Raw genomic sequence first — 13167 nt, forward strand, 5'->3', positions numbered from 1 at the left:
CTCTCCAGCCTGTCCAGGTCTTGCTGAATGGCAGCACAGCCTTCAGGCGTGTCAGCCAATCCTCCCAACTTCGTATCATCAGCAAACTTGCTGAGGGTGGCCACTATCCCCTCATCAAGGTCATTGATGAAGATGTTGAACGAGACTGGACCCAGCATGGACCCCTGGGGGATACCGCTGGTTACAGGCCTCCAGTTGGACTCTGCACCACCAACGACAACCCTCTGCACTCTGCCAGTCAGCCACTTCTCAACCCACTTCACTGTCCACTCGTCTATCCCACACTTCCTTAGCTTTGTTATAAGGATGTCATGGGGGACAGTATCAAATGCCTTGCTGAAATCAAGGTAGACTACATCCATCACCCTCCCCCCAGCCAGTGACAACATCATAGAAGGCCACCAGGTTGGTTGAGCATGACCTCCCCTTGGTGAACGCATGCTGGCTGCTCCTGATAACTTCCTTTTCTTCTAATTGTTGGAGATGGCATCCAGCACAAGCTGTTCCATCACCTTTCCAGGGACAGAGGTGAGGCTGACTGGCCTATAATTACCAGGATCTTCCTTCTTGCCCTTTCAGAAGATTGGAGTGACATTGGTTATCCTCCAGTCATCAGGCACATCCCCCATTCACCAAGACCCCTCAAAGATGATAGAGAGCAGTTCAGCAATCACCTCCAACAGCTCCCTCAGCACCCATGGTTGCACCCCATCGGTCCCATGGATTTATGAACATTAGCATTACCTAGGCGCTACAGGCCACCTCTTTCCTAACTAAAAGTCTCCCATTCCCCAGACTCTCTCACTGACCTCCAGGGTCTGGGATTCCCGAGGGAGAGCTTTTTCACTGAAGACAGAAGCAAAGAAGGCGTTCAGTATCTCCACCTTCTCAGCATCTCCCATTACCAGAACACCCCCCTCACCTAGGAGGGGGCCCACATTCTCCCTAATCTTCCTTTTACTGTTAACATACTTTAAAAATCCTTTTTTATTATCCTTTATCACTTCTGCCAGATTCAATTCCAGATGTGCTTTAGCCTTCCTCGTTCATAAGTTCATAAGTTCATAAGGTTGGAAAGGACCTATAAGATCATCTAGTCCAACCATCCTCCTATCACTATCTCTACCCAACTACTAAATTAAATCCTTTAGCACCTCGTCTAAATGCTTCTTGAACAGCGCTAGGGATGGTGCCTCAACCACCTCCCTAGGCAGGCTATTCCAGTGCCTGACCATTGTTGCATCCCTGCAGGCTCTGACAAACTTTCTATACTCTTCCCAAGTGGTCAGACCCTTTCTCCACATTTCATGGACCTTCTTTGGTCTCCTCATGGACCCTTTGAGTTTGCGCATGAGCTCCTTGCTCATCCACGCAGGTTTCCTGCCACACCTTCCTGATTTCTTGCTCAAAGGGACGCACTGATCCTGAGCTTGGAAGAATAGCTGTTTAAATGCTGACCAGCTCTCACAGGCCCCCTTACCTTCTAACACCCTAGCCCATGGGATAGCTCCAAGTAGGTCCCAGAAGAGATCAAAGTTGGCTCTCCTGAAGTCCAGGGCAGCAATGCTAATTTGCTCCTTCCACTCAGGATCTTGAACTCCACCATCTCGTGACTACAACCAAAGCTGCCCTCAACCTTTACTTCCTTAACAAGTCCTTCCTTGTTAGTGAGAATAAGGTCCAGTAACACCCCTCCCCATGTCGGTTCCTCCACCACCTGCATCAAAAAGTTGTCTTCAGCACATTGCAAGAACCATCTGGACCGTGTGTGCTTGGCCAAGTTGTTCATCCAGCAAATATCTGGATAATTGAAGTCCCTCATAAGCACCAACGCCTGGGAATGTGACGCTACTTCTAATTGCTTATGGAAGGCCTCATCAACCTCCTCTTCCTGATCAGCAGGCCAGTAGTACACACCCACAACAGTGTCACCCTTACCAGCCTGCCCCTTGATTCTCACCCACAAGCTCTCCACTGCTCCGTCACTCTCCTCCAAGTGGAGTTCAGTACATTCAAATTGCTCTCTCACATGAAGATCAATTCCATCACCTCGCCTTGCCAGCCCATCTTTCCTAAAAAGCACACAGCCCTCCATGGCAACATTCCAGTCATGACAGCTGTTCCATCATGTCTCTGTGATCACAATGAGATGGTGGCCTTGTGACTGCATGCAGATCTCCAACTCTTCCTGTTTATTTCCCATGCTGCGTGCATTAGTGTACAGACACTTAAGGGAAGCAGCATCCCCCCACCTCTCACCATGCCTAGGAACTCCACTCTCTTCACAATCCTGTGAGACTGAACATCTTTTACAGAGACCAGTGGTCCTGAAGTAATAAATCAAGAAAAAAAACAAACACTTGGGGACCCTGGCAGATAACAAACATGAGTACAATGGTAGGGACAAAAGGGTTGACGTAATGTAAAGGCCATCTTTTCATAACAGGATAAACTACTGCTGTGAACAACTTATCAAGCCTTGTGTTCTTAATCAGTGAAAGTTTAAGAAGACAATTTTTGTTTCGAAATTTTATCGCTGAAATATGCTCAGCTGAGAGCAGCTGACCCAACCCAAGTTCTTTATTAAGTTTTCCTTTTGCTGAGTAGTTTTGCTGGCTATTAAAGTAAGGGATTACTTAGCCAAGCTCGATGGGGTTAAGTATTTACCTTCCTCCCTTTATAATGCAGGCAAATTCCCTGGCCTCTGAATAGGGGACAAGGCATTCCTTCTGCAAAACTCAGTCTCTTCTCAGATAACGTGAATACCTCTGTAGCTGCATGTGCAAAGACATTATTAAGTTGGTAATTTTTTAAGTGCAGTGAAACAATGAGAACAACTACGAGAACAAGTTTAGACTACTCTGAGCAGGAACATCTGCAAGAACAGCGTCAGACTGCCCTGAACTTGCTTTCCTATCCAAGCAAGTAGCTGAAATCCTAACCAACTGTGATGCAGCATGAAACTGATGCAGTTGTGCTGTGTCCAGGCTCAAGTCGGCTGCATTCCAGCCACCTCCAAGCCTGAGTCTTATTTGAGCCCAACACCATAGTGCCTTCTGCAGAGCTGATGAAGGAAACAGAGCTGCTGGTGTGACTGCTGAGCTCTTGGGCCTCACAGACGCAAGCCAAGAGGACAGCCTCTCCAGCATGACTTCCAGAGAGCCATGTCTCATTACCAGACCTTATCAAAGCAGATAGGCCCTCAGATGAACCAACACGAGAGTGAGAATGTCAGAAACCCCTCCACAAGCAAGGACAGAGCACCTTAAGAGCCAGAGGAACCTAAGGACTGCTTTACCCACATGCCCTCATCCAACAGAAAGACAATGTAGCAAATGAATTTTGTTACGGAAAGCAGAGAATGTACATAAGATAATTTTCCTTAGTGGTGAGCCAAAGGGAGAAAACACTGGTAAAAACCCTTGTCTTGAACTGATGAGATATGGAGTGAAAAGAAAACCAACAATGCGATCAAAACATACATCAGATTGCACGTGTAGCTAAATTCTTATCAGAAATAGGCAATGGGTAACTTCATTTAAAAACTTAGGTTTTGTTGCAAACTTACATTTTAACATACTGTAATGGAATTATGGCTGGGGAAAAGAGCCTGAAAGTATGCCCTACCAGAACATACAGCCATCCAGAACTGAAATGTTCTGACAATAACGAATTGATTTTTACAAACATCTGCTTTCCTGAAATCTTCTTTCTGATTCTTCTTTCATTACTTAAGGAGGACAAAGGTACTTTCAGGATGAAAACAGTAGTTTTGAAACAGCTTTGATGTTAATAAATAAATTTATTAAAAAAAATCCACAGATTTTTTTGACAAACCAAAACTATTATCTCCCTCTTCTTGCATCAACCATCATTTTAAAGCCTGTGACATGCAAGGTCATGCTTCAATAGAACATTTGCTAGTAAAGCTGTACCTGGTTCTCACCAGAATAACTGGAAAAATACATACGTGGATCACAGAAGTCTTTCAAGTTGAGGCCTCCTTTGCTTCCTTTTGGAACAAAGTCAAATTTTAATACCAACTTGTATAACTGTATTGTCACCATTTGTGCCTTCCCGTCCACATTGCTAAAACTTTCATATCTTGATACTGTATCCCATCTTCTGCCTTGATACACACAATCTTGCTCTTCTGAAACGTAACCTACTTGCTACAGTTCCAACTATTTTCTTTGCCAGAGCCAACCACTCCGCCCTATCTGTTTCACTCCCTATCCACTCCCTCACCACTGCTGCTTGCTTCTTCCCCAGAGATCAAAGATAAATGCTACGGTTTCTCTGCATATTTTTCAGAATTTAACTCTTTAAGCCTCTCTCCCTTTGTGTGTCATGGGCACAGGAACAAATCAGACAAGAAGGAAAGATGAAAAGAACAAAAACCTACCGAAAAGAGATCATATTTTCTTTGTTCAACTCTTAGGGCTCACCAGAAATACAGATCACCAAAATCACAGAATCACAGAATTGTAGGGGTTGGAAGGGACCTCTAGAGATCATCGTGACCAACCCCTGCCAAAGCAGCTCCCTAGACCAGGCTGCACAGGTAGGCGTCCAGGCGGGTCTTGAACCCTGACAATTAGATTAGAAACTAAGGTTTTGAAACCAAACACTCCACAGGAACTGTGTCTTCCCAATGACACATGCTTTATCTACATGCCAGTGTGAGTGATGAAACAGAACCTGTAACACAGACTTGTTTTTCCAGCCATGTGGCATGGCACAGAGCAGGTTCCCAACTCTGGGCTAGCACCTGCAGAATAAGACAACTCAGAACTGAAAATCCTATCTTAAATGTAGGAAATACTGACAAACTGAATGCATGACAGTTTAGGTAAATTAATTATTATAAAGCAAACATTTTTTTTGTGTTCATAGGAGTTGCACACTGCTGTTGCTTCCTCTCAAAATAACTTCAAAGACCCAAAGGTTACAGTGCTACAATACCTCTAGATCTACTGCAGACTAAGGAATTTGTAACCAATCAACAAAACAATAAAAAAAATTGCTTTACTAACAAGGTGAGATTCCTTTCATGTAACATCAGTGTGATTATTTGATTTCTAAATTGATAAAAGCAGACTCATGGTTTCCTTCCAATGTGACGGCTCCTTAAAGGACTGCACTGAAATTTTAAATATTTTTCTAATAGAGAAATTTAAACAAAATTAGCTAAAATGAAATAAAATTATGTCCCCTCTCAAGACTGAGAGCACAAGGTCCTAAAAGCACTGTGTAATGTATGTGCTTACAGTCTGGCTTCAGGACTTAGGAATACTCTGTGATCCAGCCAAAGCAAAGGAAACAGTAAGTGCCCTGCACTTTCAGAACACAGTTCATCTTTGGGAGGCCAAGACCAGTTTCTCTGGATAAATATTTTGAAGGTGCACTTTACTAGAACAGGCTTGAATTCGCTTCAAGAGCCTGAACTTTTAACAACCCAGAATTATTAAATTAGAGAGAAGAAAGACAGACTACCTTCAGGAGGTCTATTTCTTATTCAAAGTCATCAAATGCTCTAAATTAAGAAGGTGATTATCTTTCTGCTTCACACTAACAGCTACTCTTTGTGCCACTTCTTCCTTCACTGAGCTTTAAAGACTATGAACTAGAAAAGAAATTTGGCAAAACTTAAAAGCATGCTGTTGAAGGCTGCTTGAATCACTTTTCTGTTGGAATAAGGAGGTATTTTTTTTCATTAGGAATACAAACAGCATTAAAGCCACATTACTCATGGAAAAGTGACTTTATGAAATTTGGAAACATATTAGCATACAATTTGTCTTCCACATATACTTTAGTTCCTTGGATTATTAACTTTATTGCCAATCTAAACATCTAGTAACTCAAAGTAAACCCTGGCAAGAAACTTCAGTATCACGTTGAAAAGCTTTTGAGCTGTAGCTCATAGTCAAGCATCTTACCTGTAGTAGGCATTCTTAAAGGACAGACAGCAAGTTATGGTGAGGGGTAAAAAGGCAGCAATGCAATAATCCAAGCAAATCTAATACTGAAGAGAATTAGGGCAGAATGTACAAAAAGGGCATAAAGGGGTGAAGGTCACTGGCACCAGAACCCTCAAGACAGCCCAACGTAATCCTGTCATTTCACTTTTCTTGCAGTTACAGGATGTTACACCAGCTTCTGGGCCCAGGCTGCTGCAGAGTGATGTGTTTCACAGCTAAGTGAAAGCCAAGTGCAGAAGTTAAGTAGGGCACCAACTCAGCCAACAGCCACTTAAACAAGGAAATGACCATCACTGTGCTCCCTCTGGGACTCCGTCTGGGAAGGAAAACAGAGATCAACTAGATGCTCACAGCAACTGAAGCATTCTGAATCTCCAGGGCAAGTACAGTGACAACCTCAAAGCAGGTCTGATGCCAACCTTAGGGCAGGAAAGTTTCAGATCACACATTACTTAACTTTTAAAAATTAACTGATCCAGCCTTTGTTCCCTCTACTTAAAAACAGACTTATTTTCTTGTAGCTTGTAGAGTGAGAGAGGATTTATGCTACTATGGGCAGCTTGGGTGGCTTACAAAATGAAACCACAGAGGGAGTACAACAGGTCTAGCATCTGACCTCAAGCAAGCTGGTGACATTTACCTCAGGAAAATTATACATTAGGATTCCAAAAGAAATCTGAATTTTATGATCTAGTTTTAGCCACAGCTCCTTTAATGCTTTTGAAGCTTTTTAATTAAAAAGACAATTAGAACGGAATAATGTCTGCTGTAGTTAGAGGCCATGTGAATGTGATGACTCAAAGCACACGGAAGAAAATGCATTGCACAGGATTAACTTGCTTTGTAGTAGTAGTCTGTCACATAACATAAAGGACACAGAATTACTGTTACAAATACAACTCCTGAAGTGTTGTTTTCTAGCTGCTTTTTCTGCTATTAAACAAGCTACCAAAGAAACTCAAAATCATAAAGCAATTTAATCTACTACAAGATGTCTTGAAACTACTCACACAGCAAAATTAGGATGAGTTTACTGTAATGGGTTTCTCTATAACAAAAGAGAAGGCTGGCCACTAGTCCTGTGATCTTCGACTCTTGCTATTGTGAAATACACTCAGAGAGTAAGCAATTCATGAGAAGGCACTAACAATGTACAGTCCTCCAGTCAGAGTTAGAAAGTGGGAACAAAAGAGAATAGAATGCCTTTTCTGAGAAGGAAGCACCCTTTATACAGGAGGAGACAAGAGAAAGAGCTCCATTTCTCCTCAGAAGCAGTAGCAAATATCTTACTTACGTGTGTTTTCATTTCATTAGCCACTGTCGTTGACATCATGACACAGCAGATAATAGTCACCAGGATGAAGTAAAGCGCATACATGAAGCGGGTGCTTGTTGACTGTTTTATCTTGGGGCAGCATTTGCAGCACAAGGAACACGCAGCAGTACCACAGCAGCAGGCCAACTGGAAAGGAAGACAAAAATCCAAGTCACTCCATTATCTCTAATAGATTTCTATTGCAAAAGTCACATGGCAAAGCTTAAAGACTTAATACAAACTCCAGAACTTCTATAGTCATCTCCTTTTAGCATATCAGTATTTAAGTGGAAGAAGATCATACTCTTTAACAAATCCTTAAGTCTAAAGACACTAGTTTCTAGTTTTCCTGCACACAAAAGATGAGAGTGTGAAGGAACTGCTTCTGATTTCTTCACCCTACCCTCTGCCATTTCTGCACAGCTCACAGTCCTGGCACATTCTACAAAGCAAAACAGGCATTGCAATGGTCAGTCTCTACTTCTTGTAGTACCCAACTCCCCTCACATAGTAAAGAAACAAATCTGGAAGAGCACAGATTCAAAATCTGTTTGCTTTTAACACACAGAACAAAATAAATTTTGTTCCTAGGACAAGCTGGAGATGGGTTTTGTTTCACAAGAAGCTGTACAGACTCTTCAGCAGAGTTTGTAGTAATTGGACAAGAGGCAATGACTTTAAACTTAAAGAGGGTAGGTTTAGGTTGGGTATAAAGAAAAAGTCTTTTACAGTGAGGGTGGTGAGGCCACAGGTTGCCCAGAGAAGTGGTGGAAGTCCTGTCCTTGGAGACATCCACGGTCAGGCTGAACCAGGTTGTGAGTGACCTGATGTAGCTGTAGGTGTCCCTGCGCACTGCAGGACTAGATGACCTCCCAGAGGTCCCTTCTAACTCTAAGGATTCTATGATTTTCAGTTCACTGGAACCACACTGCTGTCTTAAAAGAAGTCTTTTTCCTGGTACACACGTAGAATCATTATTTTGATAGAGTAAGCTACTGAAGATTTTAAGCAAATTGAGGATGGTGAAGAAAAGCTGCTTAAGCAACACCTTGGGATAGTTGTGCATATGCATATGTGCATATGGCGAAGGGAAGGGGAAGGGGAAGGGAAAAAGCTGACACTAAAAGACCAAAACACAATGGCAAAATCTTATACTGAAGAAAGCCAGGAAGTCAGAGAAGAAATATAAACTTACAGTTGTTCAGAAGTAGTTTCACAAAGATTAAATTAGTGATTTTCATCTTCGCAAAAATAAGAGGTCAGAACGAATGCATAACACAACAAAAAGTAAAACAAATACCAACTCCTACTTCAGCTGATGTTGCCTACAATATTTAGAATCCATTTGAGACAGAATTGTTTGTATGTTTTTATTTCCTTTCTTCCTGCAACTATGTGAGCATCCAAAATAAAAAAGAAAAAAAAGCATTCTAGAAAACAAATAATTCCTTTATTCAACAGAGGAAAATGGAACCAAACAAATCCTGTGAAGGACTTAACATACTTCCTTGCTGTTAACAGTACCACTGACTTCCAGAACAACTAGACTCACATTCCCTTCCTTCTGCTTTAGGAGAAGCCATAGATAAAACTACAAACGTATGCGTTATTTCTGTACACAAGCCAGCAGTGTCTTTGGCTGGGCCCTTCCTTGCAACAGGCATGAACTTCAAGTGGCCCCTTGCGTCACACAGCAGATGCAACCACAGGGGCTTCTGGACACCAGCAGGCACCCAGGCACAAGGAACTGCTTCTCCAGGCCCTGCTGCAGATCAGAACATCCTCATTCCCTGCACTCCTGATTTCATGCTGTTGGTGGCCAGCATTCAGTACAAGGTCAGGCACTGGAGGTGTCAGGGGCAGCAGAATAACTAAAGTATGTCCATGGGAACATGTGCCCTGCAATTCCTCAGCCCTCTGATGGATCATGGATGGTCAGAGGATCTCCCTGCTAGCTAGCAAATAGCCGCAGACATCTTTTCTTAGCCCTTGCCAGAGGCTTCAAAATGCACTTTTTTGTCGCCAGGGATATGCTCTAAACAGCAAATGCTGCATTTGGGTCGTCTAGGCACAGCTAGTTTACTTGACTGCACTTCTAAATGCCCAGCACCCACACAGATTTCCTCCTAGGACATGTCCTCCTCTAGCAGCAAAGGCTGGCTGACCCAAGAGCAGCAGGTATCCCATTTGTTTGTTTGCAGACCTGTGTCCAAGATGCTACTCCCGTCTGGCCCCTAGACTGGTTGATCAAAGAGCACCTAATCATGCCAACAAAAAAGTGTCTTTAAAAGACTTCCAGCTTGCTATTTCCTTACAGCTATTATAGTTGCAACACCCAAGCTCAGATTTCCTGTCCTCAACCCCTGCCTCGCTCCACAGCGGCTGTGCAGCTCACACAGCAAAACAGGGACAGCATGACCCATTCTGCCATGCTCTGGGTTCACTGCTGCACCTCATGCCAGAGGAGACAGCAGCCTCCAAGCAAGCAGCTGTTACAACTGCTGCTGCTGGGGAGCAGAAATCCTCCCAACAACACACAGAGCTTAAGCTGTGGGGGATAAACAGAACAGGATCATGTTGGCACCAAAGCTGGAAATTAAAAGCACAATGTGCATAAGCACATCGGGCAAGTACATCTGGAAAAGGCAATGCCAGCTGCGTGAAATTAAGTTAACTTCTCCTGCATCAACTGCAAAACTGTGAAATAAACACAGTATAGTGAGCTATTTATTCAGCAAACAAATGGAAAAATAGTACTTCAAAACAAAAAATATATCCGAAATACATAACCTATCCACCTCAGAATTATGAAAATAAAGAAGAAAAAGATTAAGACCAAAGGTTCTCTCAGTCTGTATTAGCCAGATCCAAAGTATCTAGGAAGTATTTTAACTGCTGGCTGTACTCACCGTACCATTAAAAACTATACTGAAGAATGGAAAAGTTACACAGCTTTGGCGTTTTTAGGAGTGCAAGCAGAACATCATTTTCTTAAGTGCTACAGAGCTCTGCCAGTGAAACTCCATCCATGTACAGCAATGTATCTACTATTCCAGTCCTGGGAGCCCTCCAGTCCCAGGAACCTCTATTTATAAAGTAACAAATACTTAAATAGCATATATAGTTCACCAACACATTGCTTCTCATTATTTAATGAAACTTTAATGATAGCTTCTAATAGTCAGTATGCATCTGTCTTATTTCAGACAGACTCTGAATAGACATGGAAACCATAGAAAGTTGGTTAGGTTGTTCAGCCACAGTCCCATATTTTTAAAAAGGAAAAAATAAAGTAACTCTGGATATGATTAACTACATTCCAGAGTGGGCCGCAATGAAATAGGTGTTATCCAAAAATATATGAAAACAGTCCCTGTCCCAGAGAGCGAGATGTTGGCTGGCTGCGAGCCACTGACCCGAGAGGTTTCAAAGATGTTATCTTTGGATGGCAGACTTCAAAGTCCAACTCTGCAATGAGCTCTCTGTTCAAAGGCTGCTGAAATGCACAGCTGTACCACTACTGTCTGATGCCATGTGCCTTACTATGGTAACTGCTCATCTCACCTCCTTCTGCCTTCTGACTGTAAGCACAAACGCCTTGGGAATCCTGGTCCTTCACAGCGCTGTGACCCCTTCAGCTCCTGGCTCCCAAGGAGCACCAGGCAGCAGCACTGGGAAGTCTGGCTGCTGTAGCAGGAGTCTGTCACACTTGCAGTGGGGTCTGGCTTCATATCTTACTAGTGCAAAGACCACCACAAGTCAGGCAATTCCCAGCAGCTGTAGACAGCGACGTGGGAAATTCTTCAGCTAAAAATATTCAAGCAAAGTTTCACAGGCATTTCTTCTGCTGACCAGGTCGGCTCAGCAGCTGCTGCTGCCCCAGCCCCTCTTCCTGTCCAGTCACTCACCCCTCCCCCTGCAGTTGCACTGCAGCAGCTGGCAGTGGGTAACCAAACAAAGGAGCTACATGGTCAAAAAACAAAAGAGGGCAGAAAAAATGCCTTATCAAACCTCCTCAGCTGCCTGACCGGATGTTCTGTGCAAGGGCAGAAACAATTCTTCCTCCCATCTGAGGGGCCAGCACACAGGAAGGAGGGCAGGGCAGAGCCGAGCTGTCCATACCGTTCCTGGTCTGTAACCCACACACTCTGAGCAGGTATTTTGGCGGTGGGAGCTAAGGCTCCAGGTCTACCAAGCCATGTACCAGCTGCATGCTCCCTGCAGCAAGCATTCCACCAGCACACACAGAACATCTGGCCTGTATGCAAGCCTTGGTTGTGACAAGATCCATGCTGTGATCCAACCTGGTGGAATTAGAGAGGTAGTAAATGCTGAGCCCACACATAGCTAATTACACACACAACTGAGAAGTGAGGTTGACATGTCCTATCTATTGCATTTGTAGACACAGTGACATTTTTAGAAGGTATGTTCCAGAGATGTTTCCAAAAAAATCTTGAAGGTCATAGAAAATATGTTCCATAGCCATTAAAAACATGTGTGTATCCACAAGCAGTTTCAGGCCCACTGCCCAAAATAGCCTACGGTATTTTTTAAATATACAAGCCACAGGGAAGTACCAAACTTGTCACAACAAGGCTCTCTTCCTTTCGAAGGACTTCAACAGAAATTGTGAAAATCCAAGCCAGGAAGAGCATGTTAAAAACAAACAAAAAAGCATTCTTAAAAGAAACAAAGACCCAGCAGCATTCCATTTCTTTCCTGTGAACAACCACCCAGCCATCTTGACAGGGCAACATGCTTCCCAAACTGAAGAAATCCATGTGAAGGGACTTAACAGGAAAAGCTTTATTACCATTAAGCAGGTATTATTACTGGCAGTGCTGGATGAATGGGGGTAATCCTCCTATCATGCACAGCTTATACAAATCATCTTCAGTTTATATACATTACTTATGTGACATATCCAGAAGTTTTCCAAGAAGTATGCTACGTATGCAGAAGTTTCCCAGATGTTACATATTCAGTGATTGCCAACTGATTTGAAGAACTAGAGCACAATGTATTTTGTAACTTCATTTTAGAAACAGCTGACTTGAAAAAGAAGAAATACTATACATTTTAATCGCATATTCTAGAAATATAGTTGTTGAACTGTTGTATTACGTGATTAAATCTTGCTTGCAAAACTGTAATAGCTTTTAGATGTTGTGAATAGTATGGATGTAGTAGTATAGCCTATAAAGGACGTTGTAAGGCTATTCTGTTTTGATAAGTGAGGCAGAAAATTGCAGTAGTTAGTTAACAGGAGAAATGTAAAAAGCCACAACACAGTGAAAGGGCATTGGGATAGAAATCACGGGAGTTGGTTAAAAAGGAGAAAATTAAAAACATGATATAATGAAAGAATACAGAACAGAGCAAGAACTCTGAGCAGACAGTGCAGAGCCAAGTACTCCAAATAAAGATGTTATGAAGAAAAAAGAAAGTGGCCAGAAACTGGCCCATCCCAAAGAGGTTAAAGGTAGACAGTGAGGAAGATGACCAGCCTTCATCCAAAAACCACCAGGAGAAGCTCTCTCGATGGACAGTGCAAGTGTGAGGAGGAGGGACAGTTTGTATAGCAGTCCTTGGAAATCCACTGAATATGTATGGCCTTGGCTTTTATATGAAAATAGCTTTTGCTTGTCGGTGTGCAAGTTAGGTGGAGAGATCCCCCTTATATCCAGCATCTGTGCAATGCTGAATAAACACATACCTGCTTTATAACCTAACTCTGGGTTATAGAGTTTGTTTCTGCACGTCATAAGAGACCCTCAGCAAAAGAAACACAATAATGAAAGCCAGGGCCTCCACGCAAGGCTGAATTGTCTCACTCTGGGATTAGGTTGGGATGCAGCAGGCAGG

At 42.9% G+C, this 13167-nt stretch overlaps 1 protein-coding gene across 3 annotated transcripts in view; it reads right to left on the reverse strand.

Moving 5' to 3' along the window:
• Positions 1-13167, reverse strand: part of SERINC5 (serine incorporator 5) — a 510096-nt gene that overhangs the window by 488433 nt on the left and 8496 nt on the right. For all 3 annotated transcript variants that reach the window (XR_010622422.1, XM_065739813.1, XM_065739814.1), the window contains exon 2: positions 7279-7446. Coding sequence is in view for 2 of the 3 variants with exons in the window: in XM_065739813.1 (XP_065595885.1) it covers positions 7279-7446 (168 nt within the window). In the remaining variant the exon portion in view is untranslated. The remainder of the gene's footprint in view (positions 1-7278; positions 7447-13167) is intronic.

Source organism: Cyrtonyx montezumae, unplaced genomic scaffold (genome assembly GCF_038088225.1).
Source record: "Cyrtonyx montezumae isolate F1298 unplaced genomic scaffold, pur_monq_1.0 scaffold_25, whole genome shotgun sequence".
NCBI classification, from domain to species: domain Eukaryota; kingdom Metazoa; phylum Chordata; class Aves; order Galliformes; family Odontophoridae; genus Cyrtonyx; species Cyrtonyx montezumae.